Here is a 16118-nt window from a genome sequence, read left to right on the forward strand (position 1 = left end):
TTCAGGGATGCAAAGATGCATCAAGTACTAGCTACTTCACTGTGAAAAGGTGGACCCTAAATACCTTAAGCTGTACCAAAAGGCCCTGGTCAGCGGCTGGGATACTGAAGAGGTGGTATACTTCTCCTCTCTTCCATCTCCTGTTAGTGTGCTGAAGTGAAGCCAGGCAATAAGCACACCAATACACCACCTCCCAGTCACCTCAGCTGCCAAGCCATGAGAAAAGCAAGGCCTTTTAACAACATACAGTGCTGTAAGTAACTCGGCCAGTAACACTCTCTTCCCAGTGCCTCCCAGCAGGCATGACTACATCAGCAGCAGAGAGGTTTCCATTAAAATCTCTGAAGACAGCAGGGAGTTTATACAAGACTGGTATTTACGACATTCCATTTTGGTTGAGTGGGGACAGTACGCTCTAAATGTTTATTTCCAAGTTTAATGAAATCAATAAAATGTCGGGAGGTTTTTTTGGTTGGTTTTTTTTTTTTGTACTTTGATTTCATTAGCTGCCCAAATCTTCCTGTTGCAAGAGAGCTTAGGAACTCCATGCAGAGACCAAGAGGTCCCCCATTGGAAAGATTAGCATAACAAGCTTTTGGTTTCATTACTACACCAGGCAAGTGACTTTCTCATACCTAGTTTGAATGTTGAAAGATCTTTTACTTCTTGAACCCTCAATCTGCTTGGAAATATGCCTCTATTAAAGGATGTGGCGGGATGCCAGAGGTCTCCAAGACGAGCATTCTACTCTTCCACAGTCTCCACAGAAATGTGCAATGCAGAGGCATGAACCTCCAACGCAGCAGTCTGAAACTATTACCTGGTCAAACCAATCCAAAAGTTACTTTGACATGAAAACAGAACAGTGCTGCAGCTGATACCTGTGTACACGCAATGACAGATCTCGGGGAGGATCACCACCACACCACAGTCAACAGACTGTATACCACTATGTGAATCTACAACATCTGCTACAAATTTCTTCATGTACAATTCATTCTGCACCTGTATTGGAATTACTTTGACAGTTAAGCTGTTTCAGATGTGCATCCAATACTAAATAACCTGGCTGTTGCAGTCTTTTTCTTATTTTTTAAATACATTTTTGAGCTGACTCAAAAAGAAATGCGAAGTCTTGAATCCAGGCTTATCACTAGTATTTATGACATTCTTGCAAGAACTTTCTTTCAATCCATAAACAAATTTCTGAATTACAGCAGAAACAAATATGGCATCGTTTCTGATGGATAAAGTCATTACAATATTTCACACATTTAAAGAAAAAAAAAAGAGAGAGTCTTCTTTCACTTCTCACGCTGAGTAAACTATGACAGATATTAAAAAATAATGGCATCCTTATTTCTCTTGCTGTCATGACATTTTGCCTTCAAATATAGATTATGCTCAACTTACGCAAGAAGCTTCCTGGGAAAAAAACACGAGGGAAACTGGTTGAATTTTTAACATATTCAAAATCTGGTCAGTGAGAGAATGGCAGGAAGGCACGTGAAAAGGTAAAACAAAACTGTAAAGTAACTATGAAACCAGAGCTCGGAAAGTACTAAGACTCTGGAATCAGGCAAGAGACAGCACCAAGTTCTCCTTCAATGCCAAATAAACAAACTACAGCTTGTGGGGAGAAGACTGCCATTCAAGCAAACTGAGTAAATCTGCAGCAATATGATATCCTGAGCAAACAAATCTCTTGGCTGTTTAAGCGTGTACCCTGCCCAGCTCCAGTGACAGCAGTCTGGGGCGTGTGGGAAATGGGGGGCACTCAACTTGCAATTCTCTTCCTTAACTGATGTAAGAGAAATCTGGTTCTAAATGCACAGCAAACAAATTAAAAACAATCAATACTCATTACAATTAAGCATTGTGTCTTCCTTGCCAAGAGGCATGAGACAGGTTTTTCCTATAAAACCTTCTTACCAAATGAATTCCGTGCAGGGGCACAGTAGCACTAATATAGAGTCATTAAAAGAAATTACTCTAGCAGACAGTTTTCTTGGCTTTTTCACATTATGTTACTGGAAATTCAACAAGAAGCAAGGGCACAAATTAATGAACTAACAAATTTAGAAGGGAAACACACACATAGGTTGATAAGTTTAAATTATGGATAAGAGATGAGGCTTTGCCGTTTCAAACTCAAGGGTGAAAAACAATGATGAAGTGAAATACTTGTTCATGCTTCACTTGGACGATAGTTACCAAGAAAATTGTGCACACAAAGAACTTCAAATTGAGTATAAATTTAAACCTCTCTTTAGTTATGGTAGGGTCTTCTCCATTAAAATGTAGATATTAGCAGTAAATCATTTCATTTCCCTAGCTGCCTCCTTCAACATCACAAACCTGAAACATCCCTTTTATGAATCTAACAGCACGAACATCTCACGGAACTGTAACATTGATAGTGAAAAGTAAAAACTTCAATATCGTGCAAGCTGAAAAACTCTGACGACACAATGCAATATTTTCAGTGTGATGTTAAACGCAGCAAACAAGGCAGAAAAAATAACAATTTGCGATGATTCTCCTGAAACCAGGGCCAATAAAGAAAACTCCTTTCTGAGTTTCCATCCCATACCGTTGTTGCTCTCATCAGAAAAAAAAGTGGCATCTTTAATTCCTACACAGAAAACAGAACGAAGAAGTCTGCATTACTGGGCTTCCATGCACAAAACCCAGTCAATTCCTTTAAGCTGCAAAATACCTTTTTATATGAAGGACCTCAGAAAGGAGACTAAAAGTAGCTTACGTTAATTGTTTTATAGTTCACTACAGCTCCTAAATCACCTGGAAACACCTATGACTGTTGGCCTATAGAATTGCATTGCCTTCCTGAACATGGAGCAATAAATTTGCTTCCAGAGGACATAAACCCTACATGGAAGCTGCTTCACCAAATTCTATTTCGCATGAGAAGGTTTAGAGCTTTTTTTTTTTGTTGATTACATTTTTGTTGTTCAAGAAACACATGTGAGACTCATCTGATCTCTGTAATGTATTGTTTAATATTACTGTAATGCTGGAGCAGGGAAAAGATGCATGTTAGTAAAATTGCACCATGACAACTGCTTGCATAGAGTATTTCTTTACCTGGTTACTCGGTGCCTTTCCAACCTTAGAATCCTTCCTCCTCAGCCCCTTCTGCAACTTCATTCTATACTTTAAGACTGCAATGTCACTACAGTATACTCCATCACTTACAGCCCATATGATTTCCACATTGGATGGTTGGTACACATATAGTACTAGACATACAGTTCCATTTGACATACACTACTCCACTGGAAAGAGGAGTAGAAAGCAGAAGGATTACCAACAAGTGCATTTCTAGCCCTGGGTAACCTGCATCTGAGCAAGTATTATAACGGTGCTACATTATGAAATGGAATGATCAACTTGGATGTTTGTGATACAAGATGGTCAAACCAAGTAGTACATCAGTAGCTTTATTTATCAGTGTTAGAAGCAACAGGCAGTGAGAACGGCAAGAGATGTTGCTATGGAGAAGTGGAAAATAAAAGTCCCTTGCAATGCAGGGCTGACAGAGAGAAAGGCTTAGCAAATGCAAACAGCAAGAGTTCCAGTCATTATTTTCCCAATAGGTTAAAAAAAAAAAAAAAAAAAAAAAAAAAGAAGAACCTGCACACAATCTTTAAAAAGGCAGTTTTGCATGAAAGACATAGCCTGCTCATACCATTATCTCTTTCCCATGAAGTCCTAAAGCAAGGGCAGCATCTTTTGTCATCAGAGGCAGTCAGGAGCAAGCGGAACCTCTTGGGTCTCAGTTCTACTCTTCTGTTGTGCTGGCAGCCCACTCAACTGCCCCAAGACATCATTTTTTTTTCAGGCTCTTCTTGGGCTGGAGCATGTTCCTCGCTTCTGCATAGCATTTATGTCACCTACTCCAGCAGCCAGGTGGTGGAAGGTATGTCCTCTGTGGCTTAGAGACAGGAGGACAAAGAGAGCTAGATGCACAGCACATTCACCTTCTAAACAAGGCTCTTACCAAATCGGCATTTGTTTTGAAAACCTCAAGACAGTAACTTCTAATGCTACTTCTCTGAGTCCTCGTAAATGTGTCAGTGTTCTTGGCTCCCAGTCCCAGAGCAGCTTCAGCCCAACAAGTTCAGATTATGTAGACAAGGCTACATTTTGGTGTCTGTTTTGCAGAAGCTACAGCTTGGTTTTCAAAACTTGTTTTACTCTGTGGCTAAGACAATGGGAATCGTTCTAAGAGGTTTAAGGCTGCTATCAAAAACCCAACATTTTCAAAGGAGGAAGCATTTATGTTGTATCAATTATATCATTGCAGTAGCAGAATTCAATTTAGCGTAATACTCTGCATTTACTGCTCTGTATTAATGCCAAGCACAATGAAATGAGAGTTTGTAATGTAAGCTGTCTTATGAGAAGATGTTTTAAAGTCACATACAGTTTTCCAGTTTCTGAGCCACAATGTCTGTATATCTTTTTTTGTAGTTCTTTACATTAATGGCATCACATTCAGAATTCAGGGCCCACATTCAATGTCTCTGACAGCATCTTCCCTTTGTCCTCTTGCAAACAACTATTACAAGTATAGGCAGGTTTTGCTTCTTGCTTTGCACAACACAAGGCATTGCTATGACAAGATTTGAAAGATTCACTCGTAGAGGAATGAATTACCTTGCAAGCACTGTGTGTGTACACAGTACCAGCACTTCAGCTTGCTTTCAATTTGGGTCCAACAGCCAACTACTCAGTGCTTTATATATGCACTAATACTATATGCAGATATTTGCTGCCAAGAGTTTAGTATCATTACTTGTCATTAAGAGTGTGTTGATGTAAAACATATTTAACGTGTTTAGAACTATCTTTTTATAAAGCAAGATAAGGAAATCATGCACTAATTTGGAGCACTACTACAGCCTTACAAAGGGGTAGCAATGGGAATAGACAAGACATTGGCTGCACAAGTACAGATAAAAGTAATAAAATCCATGGAGAATTTGATTTACACACCACCAACAGAAGTACACCGAATGCATATCAAAGCCACGTAAATCTGAAGATGGACTAAAATAATTAAGTTCCTGCCAAAGCATTAAAACCCAGGTGAATTAGGCTCTGTAAGACTGGAAGCACACCGAGTGTCTGGAAAAACAGAGACAGAAGCTTCGAGCAGGGTCCAGCTCTCCATACCCTTGCTATGCCGCATTACCTTGTACAGATGTGCATTATCACATCCACATCAACCCTTACAGTCTGAGATTTGCTGTACTCCATTTAAAGCAATTCTTGGTTTAAATAATATTTCCTTGCGTATGAAAATCACTGCATGAAAGTTAAGCATAACAATATTTAATAAGCATTTAAGACTTTATTCCCCTCTCCTCCAACTTTCTAAAAAAACACGACTAAGATTGTTAAAAGTCATCTTAGCTATATGCTCCCATTTTATTGCTTTTATAAAGTTTATTTGCATACTACAGATTGTCAAATAAATTTGTCTGATAATGTCATTTCTTCCTCTTATAAAGACAAATGCACAGCTTGTTTATCACAGCTGCCTTCACGAGGCAGCCTGTAGTCTTGATGTTTTAACTGTCCATGAAATACTGCAAATATGTTCAGCTTGTAACAGTGATTTTGCAGAAGTAACGTTCACAATGCAAATGTTTCTCCTGTTTTCCTGTATTTATGAGAACACAAAAAACTTACAGCAAGCAGAATTGTTTACAAAATGAAGACAGGGCACAGCACAAGGTATTAACCCATACATTCACATGCCAGCCCTTGATGCCAACAGCACTTTTTTCAGTTTCTGAAGCATTGATTAGCATCTCTACAATTGCCTGAGACCTTTTGAAAGCTGAGAGAACCCCAATTGTCACAGCTCACCCGCTGCCAACACCAATCTCTGCAGCATCCCAAGTTACCACTTCTGCAGTACAGATTACATTTGTAGAATGCTTTTATTCATTGAATTTTAAATAGTTTATCATGAAACAAGTGAAATAATTCCTTTCAGTGCATTAACATAAACACACAATTCAACAACTGGGGATCTTGCAAACATTTTCAGAGCCAAGTCAAAAAATCCCCAAAATTTATCATAGTCCCTCAAACACATAACCTAAAGAACCGCTGCTCCCGATATGCATAGGATGTGACAGGTACAGATGATAGACTTTCAGTAAAAATCTCAGAAGGCTATTTGATATTTCGTGCTGTTGTCAGCTTCAAGCTTACTTAGCTCCCCCCTGGTTTTGTGTTTGAAAATGTGTTTTTCATTTTTGCTAGCCTCCTCCTAGACTGAATCCAGATGGTTTTTATTCAATTTTTATCAACACTTACCTGCAGTTTGACTACTTCAAGGCAGTGTGGCAAGAGCTGTATTATGTAGTATTACATTAAACATAATGATGCAGACCATCTCATGCTTATTTCTCTAAAGTAATAGCTTTTTATCTTTACCAAAATGTAAATGATAAAACTCTCATATTTTCCATTCCCAGTTTATTCCAGGCACTCCATGCAACTGCTAGAACCCTGATGGACTATGCTGCTGCTGCAAATCATCACTAGCTTTACTGTGCAGTAGTAATAGTGCTTTCTCATGGGTAATCATGAGGAGCTGTGGATGTAAATGGCAAAAAAACTGTACCTCTCTAAGAATTGCTATGTGTGATTTCATCACTCTTAGAAAGACAGATGATCTATGTTGGTTTTCGCATTTACTCAGGTTATTATGACAAAAACAGAGGATCAACCTGCTAAGTAACTCACATTCGTGAATAGTTGTGTTCACAAGTGCCCATTTCAATAGATAACCTATTCAGATCAAGATTTTAATCTACTCATTTTCTCCTCCAGTTGCCCACACCACATGGTAATACCGAGATTTAAGAGAGTGGAAATTTGTTGCTTAACTAGACACAAAGTTTACTGGGTTCCCCTACATTTCCCTAGAGAAGTGATACTAGAAGCAAGGTCACAGGACCCTCACAGCCCTCTCTTCCGAGCACCACTGGCACTGCCAACAAATCGTGGAAACAGCAGTTCTGTTCATGAAGTCATGGGAAGAGTGAAAAACACACACTAAGAACATGTATTTTACTGGAATATCTCTCTCCCCAGCATCATTCTCCCTTGTCATCTTTCCAACTGAACATACAAAAACACTTAAAAGAGAACTACATTCACAGTAGTGTGGTTTTCACAAGTACCTATTATCAATTTCATTTGTAGTCAACACACATTTCTAATTTCAACTGGATAATGTATGTGCTACTATTCTGAATTGCTGTTTTAATCACAAAGCGTTATGCAACACATTCACCTGAGGCATAAAACACTTAGGTAATGAAATCCACAGATAAGACTATCTATAAAAATTAAATGGCTTTTATAACAAAACTATGAGGGTACAGATCAAAAAAACCCAGAACACATCACTCTCCACAGCAGATCATATAGAAATACAGTCAATTAAACAAATGTTTAAAACTCTATTTGTGTTATGAAGACAATACCTTTATTGTATTGACATCTGAAGACATAATCGAACAATTTCAGGCTAGTGAAGTATTGCATTACTTCCATGGTATTCAGGTGAATGCCTGTGGAAGTAAAGTTTGATCCACAAAGACAAATCTTTGGGTCCACTGACTCAAGCACACTGTGTCCCTTCACAAAGGATGTATTTGTTCCTAACATCTTCCATTACTCCCTTTAAATGTGAATCTTGCTGGAATAATACAGAAACAAACACCTGATCTTCCAGCTACAAGAATTTACAAATGGCAAAAGAAACTGCATTATATCATACAACACAATGAAAGCATTAGAAAAATATCATACCATTATTGCACATCTGAAAGATAAATTTACCTAAATGCTGAAGGTGCCACTCAAAATTTCAAAGGAAGGCAAGTTAAACACTTGCGCTTTACTAGATATTTAAATGCGAGGGACAATTTTCAGATTGTAATAGATTAAAACGGTGTTAACTTCTGCCAGATGCAATTATGGAAATTATATAACAAGGTTTTATTTTTATCTCTCAACTCTATTTTGGCTTTACAAGGTGAGCATCTCATCAAGCCTATGTTGTTTCTCGCTGTAGCATAGACTACTGCACCAGTTCTCCCACTTATAAAAAAATAGCATTAATCACTTATTTTAAACCTCAGACTACTTTACTTCTATTTATCAGCACTGAATGTACTCCACCCACATGCCCTGCAGGCCAAAAGTTGTGAAACTCTCACTACAAATAATCAATTTAGAAGTTAAAGCGAGCTGAGAAGCAGAAGTCAAATTATACATGCATGCTATTGGGGTTTAATAAAGCTGTGTAAATGTGGAAGAAGCTGGCCGTGGCTATTCATTCCAATGACACCACGAGCTTAAATGGTCCTGTAGTTAAAGCCATCCCATGCCTGGTTTCCATTACATTACCACTTAAGAGCATTACTAAACATATTAGAACCAGAAAACCAAAAGTCCAAGAACAGGAATCCCAAAAAAATGATCATAAAGAAAAGTCAGGACAGAATTTCACTGGCATCCTTAACAACAGGATTCCACTCTGGAAATCAGTTGGCTTTATCAGGCACCCAGCATCGAGCAGAAACACCACTGCATGTTTTGTTACTAACACCAAATATATCAACATTTGAAAACACTCTGGAGACTAGGAATAACTTGTAAGAATGCATACAGAACATAACCTCAAACAGAGCTGACTTGCAGTGCTCTGATAGGCAAGTGTTATTTTATTACCATCCTTTAGTACTCTGCCATTGACAATACTCTATCGGAGACAAAACACTTTAAAAACTACACTTCATGTGTTAGTTTAAGTTAATTTTAGGATGATGACATTGAGTCATCTTCAGAAATTATCCATTTACACTTAAATCCGTTCATTAGGAAGACAGTAATAGGGTCATTAGGTCAAAATATACCATGGCATGTTCATCTTAGACCACTTTAAATGACAAAACCTATGTGGCAAATTAGCACATCAATCAGCATGTAAATATATCTACAGCATGGATATAAACAACTTAGCCCATTTGCCAGCATCACACATTATGAAAAAAAGAAAACACAAAGAAAAGAACATCAAAGCCAACCAAACCCCATTATGCATATAACAGGATATCAAATTTTCACAAGTTGTTCCAATGCTATGGAATCTAACCTGATTACTTCATTGCTTTTTAAAACTGTTTCTACTAGACAATCTGCAGATTAATCTACCAGTTAGGCAAAAAAAATTCTATTCATATTTTCTCTAGAGAAACTTTCTATTACTGTAGTCCTGAGTAGAGACCTGGACAGTTAAACTGATATGCCTTGTGTTTTTAAAACATATTCAGAGCAGAGATATCACAGCTTCTATACCCAAGATCATTATTTTAGGTGCCAGAAGAGAGCCTGGTTTGCCCACTGAGACATCTAGATACAACCAGGACTCTTGGCTATCAGACATGACATACACACATGCTTATATTGCAAAATACCATAAAAAGCCTTCCTGAACAGTTTCCCAGATGATTAAAAAATATATTTTCTAGTTTTCTGAATAAGTAGCATTACATACACATTAAGTTCTTAATAAATTTCTAGCACACATGCAGCCATGTTTTTGCAGAGGCATTAGTTTCTAGAAGGCAGAGGTGTAGAGAGTTTTAAAAGGAAGTCTAGAGTATTAGCACTTCCTCCTCACCCAGTTCTTAAATCCATCTCACTCCTGATGAAAGCCAGAAGCAGAATACTTGTACACACATTCCAATTACTCAGGTAGTACAGCCTTTGTGGAAAAAGATATATTTATTTGCAGTTCATTTTTCATGAACAAAGAAACGTGTAACTTTCCTGAGGTGTATTTTGCTTAGCGGCTCAAAAAATCATCAATATGGAGAAAATATAGCAAGATATGCTGAGTATTTAAAAGGGAAAATGAAAACGAGAGACACACCACGCAGGGTTTCCTATCAGCCATACGACGAAACTGGAGAGCTTGACTGAGGAGAGATAGGATTAGGAACTGAACTGTGAAGCTTCAGTAGTTGAGGTCTTTTCTCAAGATACAGAGTCAAGACACTTATTCTGCCCTCATAACAGCAGCTCCTCTCCAGCTGGGGCTTCATCACCAACATTTAATGTACAGAAACCCTCACCTACTTTTTAGGATGATTTGGAAAACACGGACAAACTCTAATCCCACTCTGTAAAAGCATGTTATTCACCTGGCTTCTGTAATGACTTTCCTATTAAAAAACACTTACAACACTCAGGTTTTATGAACTAGGAACTGATAGGCAAAAGCTTTTACAAGAGCCTTCTGACTCAAAGCTTTTCTACTTCTGAAGGCAGTAGCAAGAACTCAAAGGGTGAAAGTAGCCTACACAGCAGGAGGAGAATCTAATGTTTTCTTATATGTCACAAAGGTGCAGGGATGCTGGCGTCACTTGGACAACTTGGACTTCCTGTGTCTTTAGGGCATCTAGTAACATCCACCCTTCCCTTGCATTTTCAGAGGCTGGAGTCAAGAATACAAACCTCATGCAGTGCCAATAAGCTCCATAGGAAGAAGATTAACTTCCACACAGAGAAGTCAGAGCTTGTGCATGACTAAAAGGGACCATGCACTTTTCTTACCATCTCGCATAACATCTTAGAAGAGCAGCTGTAATGTGGATTCACAAAGAGGCAGCAAAACAGATTACACTGCTGTAAAACACTCAGAATACATTTCTTTCGTGCTGGGAGAGGCTGTGGCGAGAGCAAGATGTTTGAAAACTTTATCACTGCAGTGGAACAGATAATTAGGCAATTAAAACTATGAAAAGTGGACAAATTACCAGTTCCAGATGAATTGCATTGCAGAACAGAGATGGGAGAAGCAAGGAAACAGAAATGAGAGCCTTTGGCAGGCACTTTAATAGCACTACTAAAAGAGGGGCAGCTCGAGGAAAAAAGTGAAAGGGTAGTTAATTTGCAAAAGCTTATCTGTTTTCACAAAAGAACATGTTGAAGGAGTTGGTCCCTAAAATAATCTTGCTTTTCTTGCCTTGATAACTGGAACAGAATCCAAGAGGTTTTCTTCCAGCCTCATTTTTGGTCGCTCAGCAAAGCCCTCCTGTACTAAGTTTTTAATGACTTCAGCAATACTGTCACACGCAGAGAACCTTGTCGTTTAATCATTTGGCTCAACAGGAAACCCCAACCAGATAATTCTTCCCACTCTTGCTTGCTCCCAGGACATGGAGGATGAACCTCCATTTCCCATACCACAATAGAGGTATTAATGAAAGAACAGCCAAACCTCACACAAACCCTGTTGTTTTCCATTCCAGTTAACTGTGGTGAAGGTGCTGCTGCTTGCACACTGTCCAACCCCCACACCAACTTGCTTCCAGGAGCTTTTTCTTTTCTGGACTCTTCCCTCCTGGATCCCCACCCAAGCTATGCAGGAGAATAAGGGGTTTATTCTGCTCCCACCAGCTGTAAAGGGACATGCTTGCCTAAAGGAAAGCTGGGGAGGGGCTCTTTATCAGGGAATGCAGGGGCAGGATGAGGGGAAATGGTCCCAAGCTGAAAGAGGGGAGATTTAGATGAGATCTTAGGAAGAATTTTTTTTAATGTGAAGGTGGTGAGTGCCCAGAGCAGCCGTGGATGTCTCATCTCTGAAGATGTTCAAGGCCAGGCTGGAAAGGACTTTGAGCAACCTGGTCCAGTGGGAGGTTTCTCTGCCCATGGCAGGGGGGTGGAACTGGATGATCTTTAAGGTCCCTTCCAGTGCAAACCTCTCTATGATTCTGTCAGCGCATTTTCTTCAATGTATACGTGTCAGCACACAAAGCTCTTGGTGGAAGACACCTTCTGTCATGCAACAGCAGATAGCTTTGCTATGTTACTATGGTTTTCCAAATAAGAACTCACTAAGAGGGAAGCCGGCAAAATTTGCTAGTCCAGCTCCGCAGAGGTACCAGCCATGAACTTCTCAGCTTACAACCTTGTAGATTTTCTGCTGCTGCAGTTTTAAATCAGGACTATTCCAACAGGCTGATGACCACACAGTGGTATCAAGTGTGTCTATTTCTTACTGCAAAAAGAGGCTGCAGTCTCATCACACACTAAAGGGTAGGACTTTATAGCCACAGCTCAGACAGTCTCATGTTATGACCATAAATAATCAAGAAGAAAGAAAAATTCTGTTATTGAAACAATCAGAAGCAATAGAGCACAGCTAAGGATTACGTGCCATTAAATTGTGGAAGATGTCCCAGTGCAGTAACCCTCAGAGAGATGGAAGCAAAGGAAAACAATGACTCTTGTGGCTCACAAAGGATTTTCTTTGTAAAAAGAGTTAAAATTAAAAATAAAGAGACACTAAACTATGTGAAGGAAATGAGGCAAGAGTGGAATGAAGAACACAGGGAATATTACTCAAATATATGAGAGCACATGTATAGTGTAAGGTAACGAAAGAACATAACAGCAGTATACAAAAATTTCTATTTCTTGGCTTAACATGCAAAAGATTCAGTAAAAGAAATACTAAACAATAAGCTCTGGGATAAAGTTACAAACAAGCTTCAACAGTTTATTTTGTTTTTTTTAAATCAACACTCCTGAGCAAGCTTCCCGGTCATGTTATTTCTATAATAGTTATGAGTATCATAGGTAATGATATGGAAATATTTATTTTAGTTGTAGCAGGTCTTTCATATCTATGCAACACTCATTCACATGGTTTATCCCTTACTGAATGTAGTTTTTCCAGTTCAAAACACCAGCAGCTGAGTAGGGGAAAAAAGAGTTTATCAGAGTTTTAAATTCTTTGAATCCTAGGAAGCCACTCTTATCTAAGCTAAGCAGCTTGAAATGAGACATTGCCATAGGAAAGTTGTGGGTAAAACTGTATAATACCACTGCCTTGGCTGCAAAAATAATGATAGTGCGAGGCTGGCGTCTTTCAGAAGCAGGGAGAGAAGCAAGCCTTGAACATTTTATACTCTCATTTCTAGTTCTCTGTATAGTGCGATTCTGCTGCCAGACTCTGATGCTAACGTATCCCTTTGCCAAAGGAAGGCAAGTGGCAGAGGCACAAGGACTGCTTAAAAAGTCTCCATAAGATGAACTCCTCTAGATGAGCATATGGGGAAACACGAGCGGAACAAAGTTTTTTTCCTTGTCTTAATGAGCACAAGCATACAACCTAAAGTTTATTGTCAGTCATTTTTTAGTACAGCAGTAGACACCCTATGTTCCATCATCTCCTGAAGGAAGCACTGAAGTACAGCAAGCACACCACATGGACATGCTGCGGAGGATGAGGCCTTGCAGACAACATCCTACCAACTATTTTCTCTTCCCTACCAGGATAATAAGGCATTTCTTTCTCTATTTCTTCTTTCTGAACTCCTCTTTTGTTTTTAATATTAAAAAAGCATCTTGCCATTAACCACGAATTATAACCAACATCTGACAACGCTTTGCTGTGATAGACTTGAACAAGTTTTTAATCTTTCCTTTGCTGGTGTTCAACAGCTTATACATGACCAGAGGGGAGCGAGGTGAACGGGGGTGTGTGTGTGTGAGGTCGGTGTGAAAAACAAGTAATTAAATCAAGAAGATGCAATTTTAAACTAATCTTGATTTTAAAATCAACCAAATTGTCCACTATTCTTAAAGTGAAAAACATTTTTCCATGTAGATTTCTTTTGAAAGCCAGGAAGGACAATATGAGAAAACTGTCTTAGAGCTGTATTTTTCTTTTCTAGAGAGATAGATTTAATAAGTTTCCCCAGTTTCTACAAAAGAAAGCTGCACTTAGCAATTCTTGGCACTTTCACGTTTGGTATTTTAAAAGTCATCTCAGGCAGTTTTAGTTTATCCTAAGAAACAGCTTCAACATTAAAATTCATGCAGGAGCACATGTGCTCCAGACAGCCACCACAGTCTCACACACCTCAGAGGATTCTGAGCTTATCTGAAAAAGAAAGGCTTCTTTTTTTCGCTCCTCAACTATAAACACATTAAAAAAAAAAGCTTCAGACTTCGTATTTTCAAAACCTGCATCATAACAGAGACTCTTCAGCCTCACACAAATATCTCCACTAATAATGTAGTCTGAACTGTATTAGCAATTCCAAAACTCACATCTCCTCCAATCATACACACACAGGAACTTGGACAAGTCTGACCCTCATCTAAACAGTGTCTCCATTTCAATAGAAGAGCAGTCAAGTATAGCATCGTTTGCTATTGTCAGGAGTTCCCAAACCAGTACTCATTTAAGGAGCTGCCAAAGGTGGTGCTGAGCAGTACTGTTACAAACCGAACGACCAACAAAAGTAAGGTAACAATTTGTCTAAGTGCAACATCAGAGGAACTACATGATTTAGAAAGATGAAAAGAGGCTTTATTTTGTTTACTGTTTGATTTTAGTTAAGAGAACTACATAACTTTCACCTGCACACGGTAAGGCACGCAGGGTGCAGGGGACAAGTAAAATGTAGATAAAAGTACTCAAATGCATGCAATAAGCAGCAACCTAGATTTTGAACACATGCTTCAAACAAGCAGAAACAGTACAGTAGAAAACTACTCAGGAAAGTACTGATTCTGACAGTTATGAAGTCTAAATTTTTGAAGCTGCAATCAGTTCTGAACACACCGAAAGAGCCCACGACACCTGGGAGCTACAGCAAATACACAAATGCAAGTTGCCAACTACACAAGTTGGAAACAATTGCATAAGGCTTTACAGCAGAGCTCCACTGCCCACAGCTACTTCTTTCTGAGCAGTCAATTCCCAGAATTAAACCAGAACACCTCTTGAAGAGGTTGTCTCCATCACAAGCCTCCTTAAAGGCTCCCAAACTGCCCCCACAAAGCTAAGAGCACAGAACAACAGCATGAACTAACGTGTTTTCTCTTACCTTTGCTGAGAGTGCCCGTAATCAGCTTAAAAATAGTCTGGGCAAATTTGACAATCCCGTGCTTGCATCTCTTTGAACAGCCACTCATGATTCAACCGGGTAGAAAAGCTCTTCTCTTCCACAAAGTCCAGGAAGAGCCCCCCAAAAAAATTAACAAGTTGAGGTGACAGTTTGTTCAAAGCAGGCAACTCCGCCGTGAGGCACTGAGCCTCTGCTGAGGGTGGGCTCTCCGAAGCTGCCAGGGAGGATTGCAGAGGAGAGATTTGCATGCCCCGTTTGTTAAAGGTGCAGCTCTCCCCTTCAGACTCTGCGCTGTGATTGCACACACACCCCCCCGCGATGCTCTGAGGCGGTCTGTGAGCACAGCAACGCCTCTGGAGCGCGGAGGGTGAGGGAGGCTCTGCTTCCCCGGGCGCGGGGAACGGCGCTTCACCCTGGAGTCACGGGGGGTCGCCAAGGAAAGCAGCTGCCCATCGAAGGTGGTTTTCTTGGGGCTCTTTTCCAGCTGATTTCAATGAAGTTGTCAATTTGACTCTCATCAGGCCCCAAAGAACCAGTAAATAACACTTCTTAAAAAAAAACAAACACCCAAAAAACTACCAGCACTGTACTCTCAGTTTGTTCATAGCTGCAGAGAGTGCCCTCACAAAACCTGCCGGGAGCAGGAAAGCAAAGCTGCGCCCAGAAAATGACTGTTTTCTTTTAATTTTACCAGCTTCTAGCAACCTTCCAGTACCCGAAGGGGCTACAAGAAAGCTGGGGAGGGGCTGTTTACAAGGGCTTCTAGCAATAGAACCAGGGGCAATGGGTATAAACTGGAGAGGAGCAGATTTAGACATGACACGAGGAGGAATTTCTTCACCATGAGAGTGGGGAGGCCCTGGAACTGGTTGCCCAGGGAAGTTGTGGCTGCCCCATCCTAAATGTCACTGTCTGGCTGAACAAGTTTCCCACCAATCTTCTCTGGTTCATAGGTCTTTTAAGATGAGACGGTTCTGTACGTGGAGATTTACAGGACACAAGAAAGGCAGAGAACAATGATGCAGTGCCAAAATGGAGCCATAGGAAGAGCCTAGTGGCCAGGGCACAGCTGTGTCCACCAGTCACGCCGCAAACTCAATCAAAGAAATAGCTACTCCTCATGATGCTCCATCCCTG

General features: G+C 39.8%; 1 protein-coding gene across 1 annotated transcript in view; it reads right to left on the reverse strand.

The window, feature by feature from the left end:
- KCNIP1 (potassium voltage-gated channel interacting protein 1) overlaps window positions 1-15283 on the reverse strand; it is a 406302-nt gene extending 391019 nt beyond the window's left edge. The window contains exon 1 of the mRNA XM_054079816.1: window positions 14961-15283. Coding sequence (XP_053935791.1) covers window positions 14961-15048 — 88 coding nt within the window. The 5' untranslated portion in view covers window positions 15049-15283. The remainder of the gene's footprint in view (window positions 1-14960) is intronic.
- Window positions 15284-16118: the final 835 nt, after the last annotated feature.

The sequence above is a fragment of the Cuculus canorus genome, chromosome 14, assembly GCF_017976375.1.
Source record: "Cuculus canorus isolate bCucCan1 chromosome 14, bCucCan1.pri, whole genome shotgun sequence".
Lineage (NCBI taxonomy): Eukaryota > Metazoa > Chordata > Aves > Cuculiformes > Cuculidae > Cuculus > Cuculus canorus.